This window comes from Ovis aries, chromosome 25 (genome assembly GCF_016772045.2).
Source record: "Ovis aries strain OAR_USU_Benz2616 breed Rambouillet chromosome 25, ARS-UI_Ramb_v3.0, whole genome shotgun sequence".
Lineage (NCBI taxonomy): Eukaryota > Metazoa > Chordata > Mammalia > Artiodactyla > Bovidae > Ovis > Ovis aries.
In genome coordinates, this window is record NC_056078.1 from 22915224 (window position 1) to 22938475 (window position 23252).

General features: G+C 36.6%; 1 protein-coding gene across 9 annotated transcripts in view; it reads right to left on the reverse strand.

Annotated features, from left to right (window-relative positions):
- CTNNA3 (catenin alpha 3) overlaps nt 1-23252 on the reverse strand; it is a 1860557-nt gene that overhangs the window by 1344269 nt on the left and 493036 nt on the right. For 8 of the 9 annotated variants that reach the window (XR_009598595.1, XR_009598596.1, XM_004021400.6 and 5 more), the window contains one exon: nt 21603-21806. Coding sequence is in view for 7 of the 9 variants with exons in the window: in XM_004021400.6 (XP_004021449.1) it covers nt 21603-21806 (204 nt within the window). In the remaining 2 variants the exon portion in view is untranslated. Of the gene's footprint in view, nt 1-20890; nt 21807-23252 lie in introns of those variants that run through there. The other variant, XM_060406830.1, reaches the window with a different exon arrangement.

Consider the following 23252-nt stretch of genomic DNA (forward strand, 5'->3'; position numbering starts at 1 on the left):
AGGAGGCCACACAGGCCCTGCCTGCCCCGCATAGCTGGCTATTCCACTGAACGGTGGAGGCAGCAATTGGCTATGAGGGCAAAAGGGAACCTGCCATGAGGGCTGCATCTGAGAGAAACCATAGACGCCCGTACGGACAATGCACCGGACCTCTGTCCACGTCCAACACAAGCCAAGAGCCCACACAGGGCCACTTGCTTGAGGACCACCCCCACGCCAGCTGGGACAAGGTTCCCAGAACAGTGAAGGGGAAAACACACACTTACAGGGAACAGAGCCAGCTGGGATCCAACTCTCAGGGAGTCTACTCCAGCATCTTGGGATCAGACTCCACCCCTTAATATGCAGTTATGGCCTCTGAGCAGAAGAGTAGTCCCGCCTCACACCCAGTACCAGCTCTAGCCCCTCCATCTCCAGCTCCACCCCCTACCAACAAGAGAGCTGCTAGCACACCCTGAAGGAAGATAGGCTTGCATCCACAAGAAATCCAGCTCTTCCACCAAAGGCACCAGGGGCACAGTCTGTAAGGGAAGCTCCCACCTAAGACAGCACCTTCCAGACTGCAAAGGAAACTGTTTCGCCTAAATTCGTAGAGACAAATTTAAGCAAAATTAAAAGCCAGGGGAAAGAGAATTGAAAGAGCAAAGAGAAAACCTCTGAAAAAATAACTAATGAAACAAAACCAATTTATCAGATAAAGAATTCAAAGCATTGGTAATAAAAATGTTAAGTGAGTTAGGGGTACACAGTGAAGACTAACAAGGAACTAGAAAATACAAAAAAGACGAATGAATGAATAATTCAAAAGCTGGAATAAAATACATACTAGAAGGAATGAATAGCAGACTAAGTAACAGATATGAATGCATAAGTAATCTGAAAAACAATATTGGTAATCATCAGTCAGAGTAGTAAAAAGGAAAAAAAATTTTTTAATGAAAACAATTTAAGAAATCTCTGAGATAACACTAAGTGTACCAACATTCACATTACAGTAATCCCAGAAGGAGGAGAGGGAAGGGGGATGAAAAAATATATACTTGAAATTATCACTGAAGACTCCCCAAACCCAAACAAGGATTCAGATATCAAGCTAAAGGAAGCACTATCTTGTGCCATGCCGTGTGTGCTCAATTGTGTCTGACTCTGCGACCCCATGGACTGTAGCCTGCCAGGATCCTCTGTCCATGGAATTTTCCAGGCAAGCATGCTGGGGAGCGGGTTTCCATTTCTCACTCCAGGGAATCTTCCCAATCCAGGGATCGAATCCACATCTTGCATCTCTTCCATTGGCAAGCAGATTCTTTACTACTGCACCACCTGGAAGCTTCCTCAAAGGGAGCTCAGAGAGTTCCAAACAAGATTCACAATAAAGATGTATCATACTTAAAATTGCAAAAGTTAAAGAGTGAATTCCAAAAGCAGCAAGGAAAAAAAAAAAAAACACACACACACACACAACGGAACCTCTATAAGGCTATTAGCTAATTTCTCTGCAGAAACTATCCAGGCCAGAAGAGAGTGGCATGATACACTAGAAATACTAAAAGGGAAAAACCTGCAACCTAGGATACTCTACACGGCAGGATAATCATTTAGAACAGGAGTCAAAAGAACTTCTCAGACAAGAAAAACTAAAAATTCACCAATACTAAATCTACCATAAAAGTAATATTAAAGGGTATTCTTAAAGTAGAAAAGAAATAAAAATCCATAGAAAAGGGAAAATCCCACTAGAAAGGACTGAGAATCAATCATAAAACACATGAAAAGATGTGCAACATCACTAATTATTAGAGAAATGCAATCAAAACCACAATGAGATACCATTATTACTTGTCAGAAAGGCTATCTTTGATGATAGTCAAAGTCAACAAATAACAATTGTTGAAAAGGATGCAGAGTAAAGGGAACACTTGCACTCTGTTAATGAGAATGTAAACTGGTGTCACTAGTATGGGAAACAGTATCAGTTCAGTTCAGTTCATTTTAGTCGCTCAGTCGTGTCCGACTCTGCGACCCCATGAATTGCAGCACACCAGGCCTCCCTGTCCATCACCAACTCCCGGAGTTCACTCAGACTCACATCCATCGAGTCGGTGATGCCATCCAGCCATCTTATCCTCTGTTGTCCCCTTCTCCTCCTGCCCCCAATCCCTCCCAGCATCAGAGTCTTTTCCAATGAGTCCCTAAAAAGACTAAAAATAGAACTACCAGATATCCCAGCAATTCCACTTCTGGGTATATACCTGGAAAAAATGAAAACACTAATTTGGAAAGATGCAGGCACTCCAATGTTCACGGTAGCAATATTTACAATAGTGGAATCAACCCAAGTGTCTGATAACAGACCAATGGATAAAGAAGATATGTTATACCAAAATGAACATTATTAAGCCATAAGGAAGGAATGAAATTCTGCCATTTGTAGCAATGTGGATGAACCTAGAAAATGTTGTGCCAAGTAAAATAAGTCAGATAATGACAAATATTGTATAATATCATTTCTGTATATAATCTAAAAATAAATATATATAGCAAGATAGACTACCAGATATAGAAAACTAGTGGTTACCTATGGAGTAAGGGAAGGGTGAAGAGTCAAATAGGGATATGCATTATCTGGAAATCGTTATTAAGAGGCAGGGACCTCTTTATGTCTCTGACTGATTTATAAAGACAGCTGAGCACCAAAGAATTGATGCTTTGGAACTGTGGTGTTGGAGAAGACACTTGAGAGTCCCTTGGACTGTAAGGAGATCCAACCAGTCCATCCTAAAGGAGATCAGTCCTGAATATTCATTGGAAGGACTGATGCTGAAGCTGAAACTCCAATATTTGGCCACCTGATGCGAAGAACTGACTCATTGGAAAAGACCCTGATGCTGGGAAAGATTGAAGGTAGGAGGAGAAGGGAACAACAGAGGATAAGATGGTTGGATGGCATCACCGACTCAATGGACATGAGTTTGAGTAAATCCAAGAGTTGGTGATGGACAAGGAGGCCTCGCATGCTGCAGTCCATGGGCTCACAGAGTCAGACACGACTGAGTGACTGAACTGAACTGAATGATTTATATTGATATATGGCAGAAACCAACACAATATTGTAAAGCAATTGTCCTGCAATTAAAAATGAATTTTAAAATAAATTTTTCAATACAAATTACTGTGTATAAATTAAATAAGCAACAAGGAAATGTAGCCATTATTGTCTAATAACTTTTAACAGAATATAAACTACAAAAGTACTGAATCACAATGCTGTACACCTGAAACTTATATAAGCTACGTAAGTTTGTTAATCAACTATATTCAATAAAAAAGGAAGAAATAAAACTACCCAAATGTGTACAAGACATGAATTTCTATGCTGAAAACAAGAAATCTAAAAACAAGAACAAAGAAGCCCACAAAACCTTGAACTCAAGTGAGCTGAGCAAAGTTATAGGATACGAGACTACAGGATATGAGATCACAGGATATAAGGGTTTCCCTGGTGGCTCAGTGGTAAAGAATCCATCTGCCAATACAAGAGATGCAGGTTTGATCCCTTGGTCAGGACGATCCCCTAGAAAAGGAAATGGCAACCCACTCCAGTATTCTTGCCTGGGAAATCCCACGGACAGAGGAGCCTGGCAGGCCCAGTCCAAGGGTCACAGAAGAATTGTACATGACTTTGCAACTAAACAATAGGAAATAAGATAAATACATATAAATCTATTCTATTTTTATATATTAGTGGTAAATATGTGGAAATTTAAAATATAATATCATTAACAGTACCTGAAAAAAATGTAACAACTAGGTATAAATCTAACAAAACATGTTCAGGACTTATATGCTGAAAATTACAAAATGCTGATGAAAGAATTCAAAGATCTAACAAGCAGAGACATGCCTTCAAGAATTGTAAGACTCAATATAGTAAACATGCAAGTTCTCCAAAATTGATACATGGTTTAACATAATTCTTATCAAAATCACCGAAATTTTTTGTAGATACAGATAAGATTATCCTAAAATTTATATGAAAAGGCTAAAAAGCTAGAAAAACTAAAGCAACTTTGAAATAGAAAAATAAAGTAGGAAGAATAACTGTAAGCAATTTCAAGACTAAGTATAAAACTACAGTAATCACTACACTGTGGTATTGGCCAAGGGATAGACAAATAGTTCAATAGCACAGAGAGCCAATTCCAAAGGAAAGCAATCCTGAATATTTACTGGAAGGACTGATGCTGAAGCTGAAGCCCCAGTACTTTGACCACCTGCTGAGAAAAGCCGACTCATTAGGAAAGACCCTGATGCTATGAAAGATTGAAGGCAGGAGGAAAAGGGGATGACAGAAGATGAGATGGTTGGATGGCATCACTGACTCAAAGGACATGAGTTTGAGCAAGCTCTGGGAGATGGTGAAGGACAGGGAAGCCTTCAGTCCATGGGATCACAGAGTTGGACATGACTGAGTGACTGAAGAATAGAACTGACAAAGATGCAAAAGTAATTGGGTAGAAGAAAGTAATCTATTTCAACAAATAGTGCTTGAGTACTTAGATATGAATAGGCAAAAAACTAACCTTGAGGAAAATCTCATATCTCATAAAAAAGGAACTCAAATATTGTAAAGTAAAAAATAATAATAAATAAAAATAAAATAAAAACTCTCAAAAAATGAATCATAAATTATTAAAATGTAAATTTAAAACATGAAACTATAAAATTTTAAAGAAAATCTTTAGGACCTAGAACTTGGTGAACAGTTCTTAGACACAAAAACTACAATACATAAAAGAAAATAACTGTCTCTCCCAATTAAAATAAATAAATTTATATTTAAAAAATGAAAAAAAAGGAAAATAACTGATAAGATTGTCTTTATCAGCTGCAGACTGCAAGAAAACATTTGCAAACCCCATAGCTGAAAATGTTCTCATATCTAGAATATATAAAGAACTTTTAAACAACAGCAAAATACAAACAATCCAATTTTTAAATTGGCCAAGAAAACATGATGAACCATTTCACTGAAGAGTATACACAGATAGCAAATAAGCATATGAAAAGATGTTTGCTATCTCCAGCTATTAGGGAAACATGTGTTAAAAATATGATGTTCACTGAGTACACATCTATTAGAAGAACTAACATAAAAATATTAAATATACCAAATGTTGGTCAGGGTGCAGAATAACAATGCCTCTTGTAGGTGGAAATGAAAAAAAAAAATACAGCCATTCTGGAAAATAGTTTGGGAGTTTCTTATAAACTAAACATTTATTTGCCATATGACCCAGTAATCGCACTTCTTGGCACTTAAAATGAAAACTTATGTCTATACAAAATCTTGTACACAACTTTTCACAGAAGCTCTGTTTGTAATAGCCCCAAACTGATAACAACAAAAAAGTCCAACAATTGCTGAAGGGCAAAATAACCCGTGGTACATTCATACCATTGGCATATGAAGAATAAATTATCAATATATGAAACTGGGATGGATTTCTAGGGCATCAGGCTGAGTGAAAAAACTTAGTCTCAAAAGATTACATACTGTATGATTCCATTTATGAAGCATTTCAGGAAACATAAAATGATAGAAATGGACAACAGGTTAGCATTTGCCAGGGCTTAGGGATGGTGGGATGCCAGGGCAGGGTGGGGGGTATTGATATACTATAGTTACATAAGATACAACCAATGCAGGAAATTGGGCAAAAGGTACACAGCAACTCTCTGAACTATCTTCACAACTTCCTCTGAATTTATAATTATTGCCAAACAAAAGTTTTTCATTATAGAAAATTTAATTATCATATACAGGAATAACATCAACAAAAAGAAATTCTATTAGTCTATGCATAAACATTATTAACATTTTGTTACACTGTTAACTTTATTTTAAAGTCAAATCTAAAATATATGTGTATTTTACACTGCTATATTTAAAATGGACAACCAACAAGGACCCACTGTGTAGCACACGGAACTCTGCTCAATGTTATGGGGCAGCCTGAACAAGACGGGAATCTGGGGGAGAATGAATACAATATGTATAGCTGAGTACCTTTGCTGTTCACCTAAAAGTATCACAATATTGTTAATCATACTCCAAAACTAAATAAAAAATGTTTTTTTTAAGTTTTTGTTTAATCTTTGTTACAAGTCTTTGAAAGGCATTCCTGGAACACTGTGATAACCCCAAATTGAGAGAAGATGGGCAAGTTTCCCCATACTCTAAACAGCTCATTATAAAAATAACCATCAAGTAGATTCACTTACTTCTAGTTCACAAACTTCTAGATTTTACATAAAGGTCAGAAACTAGATAAAATAATAGCAAATTCTTGTAAAGGAGTTATAAAATTAGAAAGAGCTTCTGTTTTTACAAAAGACAACAGGATTATCAGAAATAGTGATTATCATCTCTCTGCTATGCATCAAAACAAAAGAGAAAAATAAGGTGTAAGCCAACTGCCATACTTCCAGTACTGCCAATTTTGTAGGGGGTTTGCATATTTCTTTCTCTGAGCCCCTGCTACTATGCTTAAAATTGCCAAAAAGGAAAGAAGACTTAGTAACCACAGAGGCGGAATGAACACTTGCTTGTGACAGTTCTCTAGCATAAATTATACAATCACTCAGCATTCAATCATTCTGATTCAATGCCACTGAAAAGAGCAGGTGATCATCATGTACCTTTTGGGAATATCAATTGTGGATCACCTGGAAAAGTTTCAAAGTCACTTCTTAAATGCAATTATGGACATCATTACAGCAAAATTACACCCAGTCACAAATAAGCCTTGTTAAAAATGAAATTCTGCAACTGGTCACTTAACTAGGTGTTTTGTTTTGCTTTCTCATTGGGCATAGTCACTTTTGCATTGTAGGCAGATTCTTTACCGTTTGAGCCACTAGGGAAGCCCTTTCAATAGAATCTTGACTTCTAATCAGATAAGGTTTACCTAATTCACATCTGTTATGAAGATATCTTCAGCGGTTTTATTTTTTAACATAGGACTTATTATGAAAGATTTGTGGAGATTAACTAAATCTATTCTTTGAGCAAACTGCAGGAGATAGTGAGAGACAGGGAAAACAGGCATGCTACAGTCCATGGGGGTCACAAAGAGTTGGACACAATTTAGTGACTGAACAACAAAAATGCTTTGTCTTCTTCCTTACAAAGCTGTTGTTAAAAAACCTTGACCACTATGGCTAAGGGGATAGTCTGACTCATCTTTTGTACCTTCTAGGCAGTTCCTCCGGATTCCCTGGTGGCTCAGATGGTAACAAGTCTGCCTGGGAGACCTGGGTTCAATCCCGGGGTCAGGAAGATCCCCTGGAGAAGGAAATGGCAACCCACTCTACTATTCTTGCCTGGAAAATCCTATAGACAGAGGAGCCTGGCAGGCCACAGTCCATGGGGTCACAAAGAGTTGGACACAACTGAGTGACTTCACTTTCAGAGAGTTCCTCACATTTGGTGTTAGAGTAGTTTTGATTATCTATGCATTTCTCAAAATAAAGTCTTTGCCAATAAAATTCTGTATGATTCAGATTCTCATCTATTTCTATGCAAGAAGTCAAACCTAGTGCCTAAAAGCAAGTTTTTACTCTCTTTTGTGGTTCTGAGGTTTGACTGCGTTTGGCCAGGAGTTCACATAAGTGAGTGAAGTCGCTCAGTCATGTCCGACTTTTTGCGACCCCATGGACTGTAGCCTACCAGGCTCCTCCCTCCATGGGATTCTCCAGGCAAGAGTACTGGAGTAGGTTGCCATTTCCTTCTCCAGGGGATCTCCCGACCCAAGGATCGAACCTGGGTCTCCCGCATTCCAGGCAGATGCTTTAGCCTCTGAGCCACCAGGGAAGCTGCAGCTGCAGCCATAGGAAGGTCTGAATGGGCCAGACATCTAAGAAGGCACATTCACAGAACTGGCAGCTGATTTGAGAACTCAGTAGAGGCTATCATCCAGAACACCCACCTGGTTGTGGCCCCTCCAGGTGGGTTGGGCTTCCTATACTATAGCAACTATTCTGAGAGGGAGTTTCCAAGAGCATTCCAAGAGACTTAGTTGGAATCTGAAAGGCAAGGCTTTTTATGATATAGTCTCAGAAGTTCCAGAATGTTACTTCTGCTATGTTTAACTGGTCAAGTCATTAGGCTAAGCCCAGTTTCAAGAAAAAGAGTATTAAACTCCAACTAAAGATGGAGGGAAAATACCACAAAGTAATACCACAGAATATGCAAAATGGAGATATTTTTGTGGCCATTTTGGAAAAATATAATCTACTACATATGGAAAGTTTTGTTTTTTTTTTTTCCAATATGCTACTATAAAATGCCCACTGCCTATTTTACTGGTTAACATCAGAAATGACAGCATGGTGATCTCCCTAAATGTTTTGCATCTTTTTCCTTTTGTTACCTTTCCTAACAGTAGTAGCATTATTAAAGCTGCAGAAACATGGAGGTGACTAAGCATCAAAAATTGTGTGGTGGTGAAGGCATTTCTGTACAGAGCTGTGCTGCCTAACATCACAGTCACATGTGGATACCGAACACGTAAGGTGTTGCTAATCCAACTATAGTGTAAATGTGAAATGCATGCCAGATTTCAAGGACTTAGTACTAAAAAGAAATATAAACTATCTCAATGATAATGTTTATATTGATTATATGTTGAAGTGATGTTTTGCATATACTGAACTAAATAAAATACATTATTCAAGTTAATTTCACCTGCTTCTTTTACTTACAAGGCTACCAGAAATTTTTGAGTTATATTTGACTCAGATATTATCTAGTTTGCATAATATTTCCATTGGAAAGCACTGACTCAGATAACAAACTAAATCATATTTCCATTGTATAGCACAATGGTAGTTCATGGTGTTTACATCGTTAAATAATTTGCAGGCATTTTAATTACTTCATGCTAAATCTTATGTGAGATACCTAAGCAAATTGAAAATCAGTATTTTGGTATTTCTGTAAAACTGATTTCCTTTCCTGAGATTTAAATACACAGTTTACATTTAATATACCTATATGTTTAGTATATAATTGCAGCAATTCATTTGATGTAAGATTTCAAAGTTTCTCAGAGTATCTCTATATGACCCCTGATGATGATTATGTATTAATTATTTATTGCTACTGTAACGAGTAACCACAAATGTAGTGATTTGATACTAACTTATTACCTTATGGCTACACAAGGCAGAAGTATAAAACTGGCCTAAAATAAAGATGCCATGCTCCTCTCAGAGGCTCCAGATGAGAACTTATCATTTGGGTTATTGGAAGATTTTCCAGACATCCATTGAAGGCAATTTCCAGGATTTAGAAGCTCTCCTTGGATCGTGTCCCTCTTCCTCCAACTTTAAAGCCAATGTTGGGCTGCACTCCACAGACCCGCAAGCCCTGTACTTGCCCAGCTTCAAGACTGACAAAAGAACCCAAGTCAGAGACAGCAGTAGTTTAAAGCAGCGGTCCCCACCCCTTTTGGCACCAGGGACTTGTTTCATAGAAGACAATTTTTCCACAGGATGTGCAGGCGGATGGTTTCAAGATGATTCACGTGCTTTACATTTATTGTGCACTTCATTTCTATTATTAATGCATCAGCTCCAGCTCAGATCATCAGGCATTAGATCCAAGAAGTTGGGGACCCCTGGGTTTAATGGATGGGAGAGCTTACCCATCTGAAGCAAGGTCCTGGAGAAAGGCACAAAAATGTGCAACAGACACTAGCAGGACATGGCGACAGTCTTTGCTCTCAGGAGGAGGATGGAGATCGCAGGTTATTAGGGAAGTGATGTCAGGTGGGTTCTTTAGTTACCAGGGAAACCAGCAGAGGGCCACGAACCTCACTGCCCCTTTGATAAGAACAATCACCAGCTGGGACCTGGAGTAAGTATGTAGGAAGGTCAGCCAGGTGGGTAAAATATAGATGAAGCAGGCACTGGTCAGGCAGGAGATGTAAAAGAGCAAAAGAATGGCTATCTTTGGTGGCCTGACCATATAGCTAGCAATGGCTAATTGACTCATGCTTTGAATCTCTCCTTCTTCTACCACACCTTTCTCTGATCCAATCAAGAAAAGTTCTCTGGTTTCAAGTAACTGTTTAGATTGATCCCACCTATTTAATCAAGCTTAATCACTCCATCACAAATCCCTGTACATCTGCAAAATCCCTTGTACCATGCAAAGTGAAGTGTTCATTGTTTTCAGGGATGAGCGTGGACATCTGCTGGGGGTGAGGTGGGGCATTATTCTGCCTACCACCAATAGGAATCAACTTTTTACAGGGAGATAAAACTCCTTATAGATATATCCTTGCCATATATAAATATAAGAAAAGTATTTTTCAAATAAGGTACCATGCTCTCAGACTGAATCATATTGATAGTCTAAATCCACTAGGACATTAGAGATTTACTTCAAGTTTGTAGGAATGTCAGACTAAAATAGTTAAAAGCAGCTCTGGGACATTAAAGCAAACAACTATTGAAGTAATAAAGCTTTGTCAGTCAATAACCTCAGCTGAGTTTTTCAGATACAAGCTGTGATAGTTATGTCTAAGGAAAACATTAAGGCAAATCTAGTTTCAATTTATCAGAAGAAAACAAGCAAATTAAGTCACGTCAAAATTAAAAAAGCTCTTTGATTATGTTTATAAGACTTTAAAACATATATTAAAATTTCTGGTTTTAAAAAAAGGACCCAAATAGGATGAGGCAATGTATAGATCACTAACAATCTTCTCCAACTAATTATTTAGTATAATCAATAGCCAGGCAAATCAACTGCACAATTGTTCATCTGTCTGACTGGCTAAACTTATTTTAGCACAGAAATAGACCTACAAGTTGACCTTTGATCCTGAACTTGTATTATAATGGTGTGGTAAGTTTTTATTCAGAGCCTGTCTACAAATTCATTAAGAAATATTGAATATGCTTCAACGGTAAAAGGTTCTAGTACAAATTCCAATGTAGCAGGGTATGAGGAGATCCAAGCAATTCTCAGAACACCAGCCAGGTGTCCTATGCTGCTGCTGCTAAGTAGCTTCAGTTGTGTCTGACTCTGTGCGACCCCAGAGACGGCAGCCCACCAAGCTCCCCCATCCCTGGGATTCTCCAGGCAAGAACGCTGGAGTGGGTTGCCATTTCCTTCTCCAATGCAGAAAAGTGAAAAATGAAAGTAAAGTCACTCAATTGTGTCCAACTCCTAGTGACTCCATGGACTGCAGCCTACCAGGCTCCTCCGTCCATGGGATTTGCCAGGCAAGAGTTCTGGAGTGGGGTGCCATTGCCTTCTCCTAATTCTGACACTTCCTACCTTTAGATAGCATCAGATTCCACAGGTAAAGCTTCAATTTTGCAAACAGCCTCCCTACCCCAACCCCCATCAAATGCCAATAATAAGTTCAGATTGTTACCTATGCATCTGACCATCTGGCTATAAATCACAGGTTCCCACTAACCCTTCCTCAGGTTCAATTAATTTACTAGAGCAACTCAGAACTCAGAGAAACATTTTAAATAGTATTAATAGATTATCATATATGGCTGTAACTCAAGAACAGCTAGATGGAAGAGATGCATAGGACAAGGCACGTAGAAAGGGGTGCAGAGCTTCCATGCCTCTCCAGATGCCCCACTATTCCTGACCCTCCACATCCTCATCAGTCCAGAAGCTCTCTGAACCCTATCCTTTTTGGGTTTTATGGATGCTTCATTACATCACTGCATAAATCATTGGCCATTGGTGATTGAACACAACCTTCAGTGCCTCTCCTTTCCCTGGGATTCAGGAGGATAGGACTGAAAGTTTCAGTCTTCTAATTACATAGTGGATTCTCCTGGCAACTAGCCTCCAGTCCTAGGTCCAAAAGTTACCTCATTAACATAACAATAGACAGCTTTACTACTCTCATCCCTTAGAAAATTTCAAGGGTTTTAGAAGCTCTGTGCCAGAAGTGGGACAAAGACCAAATAAATATTTCTTATTATAAATCACAATTTTACAAATGGAAATTGATCTATAAAGAAAAACCTACTAAGATGATATTATCAGAGACTCATAATTCAGGTCTGCCCTGGTGGCTCAGAGGCTAACGTGTTGGCCCACAGTGCGGGAGACCTAGGTTCGATCCCTGGGTCAGGAAGATCCCCTGGAGGAGGAAATGGCAACCCAGTCCAGTATTCTTTCCTGGAGAATCCCATGGACGGAGGAGCCTGGTGGGGTCGCAAAGAGTCAGACATGACTGAGCAATTTCACTTACTTACCACTTACTTAAAGAAAGATAGGTTTAAATTGAAATACTGTTTTGAAAGCAAAGAAAAATCAAATATTTGCAAGGAACCTATTTGTAAACTAATGGTCACTAGTCGCATATCCCCATTTCTTCTTTCCCCTTCAGTTCATCCAAATGGAACTGTTTCTATTACCCATCCAAATGCACTGTGCTGATTCCTGCTTCTGTGTCTCTGCACAGGCTGTTACCCCCACTCTTGAATTCCTACCTTTGCTTGATAAGAGCTTTCTCCTCTGTGATGCCTTCCCTGTTCAGTCCTAAGTTGAGCCACTTCCTAGTTGCTATTACTGGACTTAGCTTGTCCAGCATTTCAGCTCATATTGTGCTCTATTTTACTTACTTGCTTATATATCTATTTCCCTTGACAACTAAGACTGAGATTGCTCAAACTCTGAAATCACCAGTTGTAAGCACAGTGTCTCTAGAACTATGTGACTAGAAATTGCAATAATACTAATAAAATTTTAACTCAAAATTTACATTTTAGCTATATTTAATGGTTAATACAAAATCTATCAAAATATGTTAAATTCCTCTTAAAATCCTTCATAAGTATTATCCTACCTATAATACACAGTCATATAATAGTCTGCTTGGAACAGTCCCGACTTATGCCTTTTATATATCTATTAAGGCCTGTTAATTGTCTGACCTCCGTTTCTCAAAAGTATCCTGATTTGAATGACAAATTATATGATTACCTTAAATTTCCTGAACATTATCAATGGCAAATTAAATACTACAGAAGATCAAATATTTCAAAGCCTACAAAAGAAAAACTTTTTATTTTTTCAGTTAACTGTTACACTGGATTCTATGGCGCTTCACTCGGATCCCCTTTTCAATTCAAAATATCAGCTTCTGATGGCTTGTAGCTTTGTCCCTGTCCAGGGTCTGAGTCTCAGCTCCAGGGAACTGCCCCATACAAGGTTACACTGTTTCCAAGGGTGGCCCACAGGTAACGAACAACAGCTGTAAGGACAAAAAGACTCTCTCCTCAGTTTGGGACAACTGTGAGGGGCCAGCCTATCTCCAGGTCTTTCCATAGAATGGCTGAGATTTCTATTGCAAGTCACCTTCTTTCTCCCTCTGCCCAATCCTGCCCTCTTCACTGCCTTCCATGTATAACTCCCAAGAGAGTGCTCCAATAAACCTTCCTGCTACCCTTCATCTCCAGGTTACCTGACCTAAGATAGCACTCTTTCTCTTCTTTGCAGTATCATCTCCTGGCTATGAAGTATGCTAGGCTCAGGACCCTTATTTTTTGTCCAAATTTGAACTGACACTGCATGCCAAGACTCTTGCTTCCTATTAATCCTTTCTTTTCTATCATGTAAACCGTTTTTCTTTTTACGTAACAAAGAAATCTGAATAAAGCCCAGGATTTAAAAAAAAAACACATAGCATAGACTTTTGAGAACTGTATGAGCAGTGCCTGAACACTGGCGGGTAAAGAATCCATTTCTTGAGAAAGGGACATTTGAAACAATCCAGAGGGTGAATGACTAACCTGCTCCACAAATATTAGAAATCATGACTGTCTCTGCTCAAAGGCAAAAGATAAAAACAAAAGACTCTCAGCCTGCAGGCTTTTTGGTCTAGGGCATATAATCTTTAGGGATGTCCATCTGTGTATTTTTCTTTGCACAGAAACTATCTTGCCACTTTATGATATCCTCTATTACTTTCTAGTTATTTTCATTTTAAACAAATTACCTCTTTCTCTTCCTGTGCTCTGGCTCTATCCAGGTAGTTCTCCTTCCCCTTTTTAAAAATAATTATAGCTGCCTACCTTAGTTATTTTAGCTTTCCTTATTAATTCAATAATCATGTAGCCTACATCTCTGCAGGGATCTCTCTATTAACTTTTAAGAAAGACTAAACCATTATATCACAAATAAAAGATCCATGGGAAGAGTTCATTCCCTCGAAAGAAGAATCTAGAAGCCTCCTTTTCCCCAGTGAGCACTGCATGAATTGATCTTAAATATCAAAATGATCTTTATTAGCCAGATTTGGATAATTCCAAAATTAGCTTGTTAAGAAAGATTGAGTAATTACTTAAAAATCAGTCCTCCAGTAACTCAGGAACCTTTGGGAAGAGTAAGACTAAATCCCAAAGCAGTTGAAACAATACCACCTTGTTTGTAGAACGATTCATAGACTAGATACTTCCCACTTCCTTGTCCTTAAAAAAGGCACAGAAAAGAAAGCAAAGAATACAAAATCAAATTTAGCCCTTTTAATCAGAACTCCACCATTTATTATTTCTCTCAACTCCCTAATTGTTGAATTCTTGGCTTCTTTACAATCACAACTTCACAATCTGTCTCCAGTTTCCTAGATTTTGACAATTCCTTTTTATGTTCTTGAATTTTGATTTCATGTTATAATCTGAGTTTGGTTCATCTTTCTGATTTTAGAATATCTACTATTGTACAAACCTGTAAGGAAACTATTCGCTTATCTTCCTCCTCTTACTTCTTCATTAGCTGAGGTTGTAAAATTCAGATCTATAAACTAAAACACATGGTTTCCAACATACTCAAAAACTAGTCATTATGATGGCATAATTGACAAATTTAAGGATAAAAAATATAAAGCATCTAAAACAGTGAACTGATCCAATAATGATCAACTCTAATATGCAGTCCATGAAGAGAGGAAGGAAGGAAGAAAAGAGAAAGGAAGGAAGGAAGAGAGGGAGGGAGTGAGGGCAGGAAGGAAGGAAAGAAAAGGAAATAGACTTGGAAGCTGCCTGTACATTTTTAGAATTTTAATTCTAATTTGTCTCTAGTATTTGAATACTCGTTGCATACAGATCATCCTAAGTGCTTTACCCCTTTAACTTGAGAAATAAGGCTGAAGTTACTTTCAAAATGGTTTTTCAAGAGAGAGGTGAAAAATCCCCATAATCTCTGATTCAGACACCAAATCTTTGATGTCTTCACTGAATCTGTATAATTCCCCAAGATTGGGAATGAATTAAACCCAAGATATACAAATGAAATTGGTCTCTAAATAACAAAAGCACTTCATTTGCTTTTTTACTCACTCAACAACAAATATGTAACAAGAATCAACAATACAATATGCTTTCACATAAAGCACCAAAAAGAACACATCAGGCTAGTGAGGTCTGCAAATACAAATCAGGCCCTTTATGCAGCCCAAGAGTATTCATGTACTCTAGCGGTGCCATCTCTCATTCAACTGTCTAACATTCTGCTGTAGTCAAGTACCAATCTGTAAACGTCAATAATAATTCTACATCACCGGATGATCCTCTCTTCAACAACACATACAAAATTAACATCAACAGGATTTCAATCCACCACCAGAAAAATATTCATGTCTGCTAATTCTCAGTACTAAAGCATGATGACCACCCATCTCCAACTCTATTTTCACCTGCTATAGAGAAACCACCATTTAAAAGTGACTGATCTCCTTCTAAAATTCTTCCTTCTTTAGAGAGCCTCCTTGTTCCACCCCATCTAGGTGACGAATTCTTTAATTATATTATACATCAGAGAAGATGGACTAGACCTAACCAATCCTGGAGGCGTAACAAAATCAGGAGACATATCTAAGAAAAATAAACTTCTATGTTTTAAAAGATTAAAGCTAAACTTTCTCTGATACTGAATGTTCACTGGAGTATATTTTTTAATGAATAAAAATCCTGTTTTGAAATATAACAAGAGGTAGATCCAAATGTAGAGACTGTGATGAGAAAATTTTGTTGCTGAATATTCACATTGATTTTTAGAAGAGACCTATACTTTGCAAAATAAGGCCTTTTATAACAGGAAGTCTACTATATAAATTTAGTAGATGTTTGAAAGTCATTCCATTTATATGCCATTACATGGCATATATAATATGTAATAATTTTATTCATTCTTTCCTTCAAAAATACAATATTTTTTTGTATTTTGTAAAATAAAAATGCCAAGCATTGCACCTGGGACTTCAGATAAAATAGTAAATAAATGTGGGAGGGGGGTTCAGGACTGGGAACACATGTACACCCGTGGTGAATTTATGTTGATGTATGGCAAAACCAATACAATATTGTAAAGTAAAAAAAATATATATATATATAAATAATAAAAGAAAAACAAAACAGACATGTGATCTGCCTGCAGAGAGCACAGGGAAAGTGAGTATGGGATATAAACTACAATGGATTTGAAACATAAGGATTGATAATGATTCTACAGAAGAGACTAGGAAAGACTAGTACTAGGTATATGGCCATGAGCCAACGAAAGACATCCATATCCACATTCCTAGAACCTGTGACTGTTATGTTTACATGGCAAAAGGAACTTTGCAAAAGAAATTAAGGTCAAGGGTCATAAGATGGGATGATTATTTTGAATAATACCAGTGGGCTGAATCTAATCACATGAGTCCTAAAAAAGTGGAAAATCTTTCCTGGTAATAGTCAAGGAAAGAGATGTGAGGGCAGAAGCAAGGTTAGAGAGCTGTGACACTGCTATCTTTGAAGACAGAGGAAGATGGCATTGAGCCAAGGAATGTGGGTGATCTCCAGAAGCTAGAAAAGGCAAAGAAATGGGTTTTTCCCGATAGTCTCCAGAAAAGAATATATATGTATGTTTAAAATGAAAATATTAGAGCAAACATATATTATCATATGTTTAAGTAGTTGTCTATTTTATTTGTTACAAGACCCATCTGGACTCACATATTACTAATTTATTACTCAGTTCAGTTCAGTCACTCATTCGTGTCCAACTCTTTGTGACCCCACAGACTGCAGCACGCCAGGCTTCCCTGTCCGTCACCAACTCCCAGAGCTTACTCAAACTCATGCCAATCGAGTTGCTGATGCCATCCAACTTATTGAACATACAGCTTTAGTCAAAAATGATTGAGACTTGCTGATCAGTTTAAGGAAGTAAAGTTATTTAGATTCAAACTGGCCCCATGAATTGAACTTGAGAAAAACATAAACTATATTTATTTCACACCGTTGATATGTTTTGGACTCAATAAACTTGCAAAATTTCAAACCTTGAAGTCACATTCACATAAAAGATCCACAGATCATGATGAGAGTTAACCTTGCTTTAACTTTTCCTGGTTATTTTCATTGCATCTGAATTATTATTAAGCATTTACCCTATCAACACAGCTCAATAACAAAAGCTCCACACTAATCTGAAAAGCAAGTCAGACCCACCAAATGAAACACAACATTCCTTAAACTACCAAGTTGAAGACTTTGGTATGAGTTGTCCTAAAATATTTGAGCAAACTGAGAAAGGTTTGAGTTCAGCTAGTTTCAGGAAAGTACGTTCTCTTTCATTACAGCTACTGAAACAGTTACAGAGAAGCATTATTTGTGATAGAAACCTAGAGTAAAAGTAAACCTGGAAATTTATTCTGATAATATACTCCACAGTGGTTCCTGCTGTTTAATTCCAATATTCGTTGGCTTGCTCAGATATTCATATTAGGCCCCAAATTCTACACTTGGGTATAAAAAAGAACTATTATACTGATTTGGGATGCTTTTTCATAATGTTATAAGTGCAAATTTATTTATTAATAGGTAGTCCTTATCAATTAAATGTTAATATATCATACATGTAAGTAGATTTCTAATCCCGCATAACTTTAGCTTCTGCTCTCATCTCTATACCAACATGAGGGCAGCTCACCAGACATATCCACATACACAGTCTAAGTCTTTCATTCCCTGAGGAAAAAAGTGCCTTCCTCAACAAATATTTAACCTTATGCCCTAGGGAAAATGAATGTATGAATAGTCTTAGATCACCCAAAGAACAAGCTTTCTCACCTCTGTGTACTTCCTTTCCTGTTCTCTTGTTCTCACATTAAACCTCCCTACATTTTCTCCACAGTTATTGTGTAAATATAATAAATAAATACAAATTAAATGCTTCAGGCACATTGTCATTTTAATTGTAAACGTGGAGATGAAGCAAGCACTAATTCAATTTACCTGTATCCAAACAGTAATCACTGAACACCTGCTACCTGAAGGCACAGTGGTAGGGCCAGAGACACAGCCCTTGCTCTCCTAAAGCTTCTGACCAGTGGAGAAGACAAACAGGTAAGCACAGGAATTCCGACAAGAATGAGAGCTATAAAGGGGAAAGGGCCATGAAGGAGAGCTATTTAATGGGATGTTTGCGCTCATTTACCCAAAGGAGAGAAAAGGCAACATGGGAAAGAGAAGAAGAAAGCATCCATCAGTCATGAAGAGTAGTGCAATCTAATCAGTTAAATAACTGAGAACTATCTGAATTCCTACAATTAAGTCTACTTTTAAAAAATGAAAATTAAAATAATTATCTGGACAAGCTTAAAAAAAAGCTACTTACCTTTGATCTCAATTATTTGGACGTTATAGATGGAAAAGTCTTTCCACTTCACTCATAATACAGAACTTACCTTTCTTAAACCAAAATATCTAACAGAAAGATATTAGTAACATAAATAAGTTTTGTATATTTGACAAATGGACCTTGAAACTGAACATCAGATTAAAACCTCATTTAAAAAAAGCAGAAGACAAAAATTTTCATATTTTTGTGCCTAACTTAGCATATTTGATACCTAGAATAGACACTTTTTAAATGACCCCCTACTCTATATGACAAATTACTTTTCAGTGATAATCATTACTTTCCTGATTGGCTCCTTAACTTTAGAGCAATTGACAATTTCAGAAGAGAAACAGATTTCAAAGTTGTTATTCAAATTGAATAAAATATTTCATGTATGAAATTTTCACTTATTTAAAAATTTATAACCACCTGCAATTTATACTGTTTCATTGTTAGAATTTTAAAATTAAAATAAAAATTCCAAGTGATCACATGAAGTAACAGAATTAAAGTAATTCTATTTCTAGTTCTTTGTCTTTATAATCACTGTGTAACCCTTGTCCATACTGAATCTGCTGTTTAAATCTATAAAGAATATACTGTTTATTAAAGGCTAATCATAAAAATGTGCTCATTTGAATTATACATACATATATATTATTAAAACTCAACAATAACCACTGTAATTATTTAGGATTTAGAGAAAAAAATGAATTTGTGAAAAACATTATCATGGACTTTGAGAATTGTACAGAACAACTTTTAATTGGCTTTATTATTTTTATACATTTCCAGAGGTGATACACCTTCTCAATGATTGCACCCAAGGCAGAATGTTCCCATAACTTTACTCTCTATATGAAAAGTTTTTAACCCAAAGTTGAATAAAGCTACAAAACCACCACTATTTTTATGTGATATATATGTTTATTATATACAGGAATAGCTTCAGTGGCCTGTCACTGGGCAAAAGGCATCATGTTCAGAACGGAGCCTCATGCTTGGATTTTAATGTTTTGAAATTCTTAATAATCTTTGAATTTGTGTATTTAAGTGAAGTCTGATGGGGCAATAAAGCATATATCCTGGACTCACAAGCAGTCCTGACTTTCAGTGCTTCAAGGAATAGATCCTCAGCCAACTGTTCCCCAACACAGCAACTGCTGCCACCCTCCACTCCTGGTGGGGGCCTCAGTACAAAGCAGGTTGGGTGGGAGTCATGGGTAGGGCTACAAAAGTACGTGAGAGTCAATGTGCTCCTGCAAGGATGCCTATGCCCCAGAGAACCAAACATTAAACAGCAAATTAAAATAACCTCTCGGGTCAATCAAGACTGTTAAAAAAGGAAAAAGCTTTCATTTTCTCCCCTGCTTATGAATAGGCCTTACATTTTCACTTTGAGCTGGGCTCCACAATTATGTGGCCATCCTAGCCTATGTATGTAGGTGAGTATATGCGTATGCATGCTATGTTTGTATTTGAAGGAATAATTTTATCTATATTTAATAAAATAAATTTACCTATAATTTATAGATAAATTAATTTATAAATTATAAATTTATAATTTATAGATAAAATAAACATATATATGTAACTTTACCATATTTTATCTATAAAATGAAAATAATAATTTTAATAGTTTATACTTCAAGGGAGAAGGAATTTCAACACAATATTATCTTCTGAGTTTCTTAGAATTGGTGAATTCCCTTTAAAAATCTTTCACTAAAAATATATTATATGCTAAAAATAGTGATATTCCAGCTTCAGAAACAGGACATGACATTACTAATATGTTCTTATTAACAAAATCTGCTTTGCAACTTTGATTTCTTGACAGGCTAGAGATTTTTGGTCAGGAGCCAAAGTCATCAAATATTAAGAGTATGGAGATACATCAAATGTGTTGAAGTATCCTTAAAACTCACTAACTAATTTTAGCACATTTCAATTACTCACATAAATTACTTATACTGAACAATCCTAAATCTTCAACCTCATATGTAAAAAATGGTATGCTTTGTAACTCATCATTTTCAAAATATACCTTTATAACTCTTCAATTATCCCACTTAAAGAAGATGAACATTATACATTTTTTCTTTTCTTTACCTCTATTATTTAAGGAGTCAAAATTCATGGTATTGAATATATAGCTGACGATGACCTTAAGACTTTCTTATTTTAAAAATGAAACTAAGTAGTCATAGAGACTCCTTAGGTGGATGTATATAAATATATATATTACATATAGATATATAGATATGTAAAGACTACATCATAAATAAATATATATGTGAAATGATACCAAAAGAACCTTGAAACATATAATTTTGCATTTGTCTAAATTCAGACATCATTTCTAATATTCCTGAGAGAGAGCTAAAACTGTAAGAAGTCTATGACATTATATCATATTTGAAAAAGGTGCACAGCAAGGAAGATCCAGGGCAGCCAAAAATAAATTAAAAAATTTTTTAAATATCCCCTGATCCCTATAGCATTGACTTTACCCAACACCATCTAAATTTTAATTCTTATTCAACAGTGTAATCCTGAGCAACCTGCCCTTTTCTTTGTCTTCTTTTTATCCTTTAAACTGATGGGCAACTCCAGTTTCCTTTCCCCAATCCTGACTCCCTTCTCCAACTAGAATTTAAATCCTATATGAAGCAAAACAATCAGATAAAAATAACCTTCTGGTTGAATTCCATCCCTAAGAACTCCTATTTCCTTGCTGTACTCTGGGAGCAGTTTATGCAGAAGCCAACTCAAAAGCTCAATCCATGTAAAATCATGTACTCATTCATAATTTATCACATTTTGTACACCAAAAGAACCTCAGCACATTCCCAATGTGTGGGGTCAGGGAAAACCAGTTACCTACATTGTTCATGTACTCTGAAAGCAGGTCCTGGAGAGCCTGGCGAATGGCGTTACATTCTGCAATAATCCGCTCCCGATGGAAATCTCTTGTGCAGGAAGAGTCGGCCAACAGAGCAGCCCCGCTGATAATGGCTTCAAGGCGTTTCTCTAGGGACGGTCTTATTTCCTCCTCAGTCACTGTGAGTGGATCCAAGACAATTAAACTCTAAAGGAAAAACATATTTCGATGGTTAGAACTCCATGATATTCTACTTTATTATTATTATGTTTTCACATTTAGAATGCATACCTGATGAGAAAGAGAATTGTGTTTTTACTGCCTCACCCAGTCCACACATCGTTCTATAAAGCAGTTATTACTCATGTGAGTAACAAAAATCGTGAAATTATGAGCACTGGTTCTAGTGTCAGTCAAATCTGTATTCAAATCTTGCCCTTCCCACTCATCAATGGTGCGAGTTCACTCAGGTGTCTTATGTACTGTAAGCCTCACCCTCCTGATCTGTAAAACTGGGATACTAACATTGTTTATCTCATAAAACTGCTGTAAGAATGATATGAATGCTTAATATAGTGACTGGCACATATTAACTGTTCTTTGCAATGGTCATTTTCATATAGCACTTCATTATTTACAAAATGTTTTCACCTATATTATCTCATCTTGACAACACTATGAAGAGGTAGGCAGCAAAGATATTGTTAACCACACATTTCAATCAATGGTGAAAGAGGCTGAGACTGTCTTACCCAAGGTCATTAAGCTAATAAATGGTGAAGTTCAAGCAAGTATTCAGGTCTTATAATATCTAATTCAATAGTGTTTTCATTATGCCTCACTGCAAATCAACACTCTAATTAACCTTAACACAAACATATCAAAGAGAATTCTGAATTTTAATTATTCATTTTGAAAGTAAAATTTCATCTTCCTGTTGATTACAACTTCCAGCCATTTCCCACCACTGGAAGCTGACATGGTATTTTTAAGGTTTCCATTAGGTATGTCTTCAGGAAATGAAGCCAAGATAATCTACAGACTTTGAAGAAAGGGTGGAAAATATGAGGCTCTACGGGTCCTTTATTAAAATACATCAAGAAAGGAAACTTTTCAAGGTTTGGGCATAATGTGATAATTAGAGAAAGAATATCAAATAAAAGCTCTCTGTAGATGCTTTAACATAAAATGAAATCATATAGTGATCTTCAAATTATGAGTGTACGTGTGAATCTTGACATACAAAAACACACTAAAAATCATTGATCTTCAGAGTGTGCAGTCTTATATATATATATTTACATACATATATATAGAGAGAAAGAGAGGTATTGTGTGTGTATATTATGTATAGGTATAATCTCACATTGATGATTGCACTATATCATATTATGATAAAGAATCTAGAGATCAAAATATCCAGGATAAAATTTTTAAAGATACAGCTCCAGACCAAGATAGGAAGAGAAAATCATTATGGAGAGAAAATATAGTTTTGAAACAATTACACAAAAAGAGAAAATAGTGCTGTGTAATGTTCATATATTATATGATATAATTTAAAATATAAACTAGAAAAAGATCTTATAGAAAACTGGTTAAATATCTTAAATTTATCTCCTGTGTCTTTGAGGAAAATTTCTACTTCTCCCT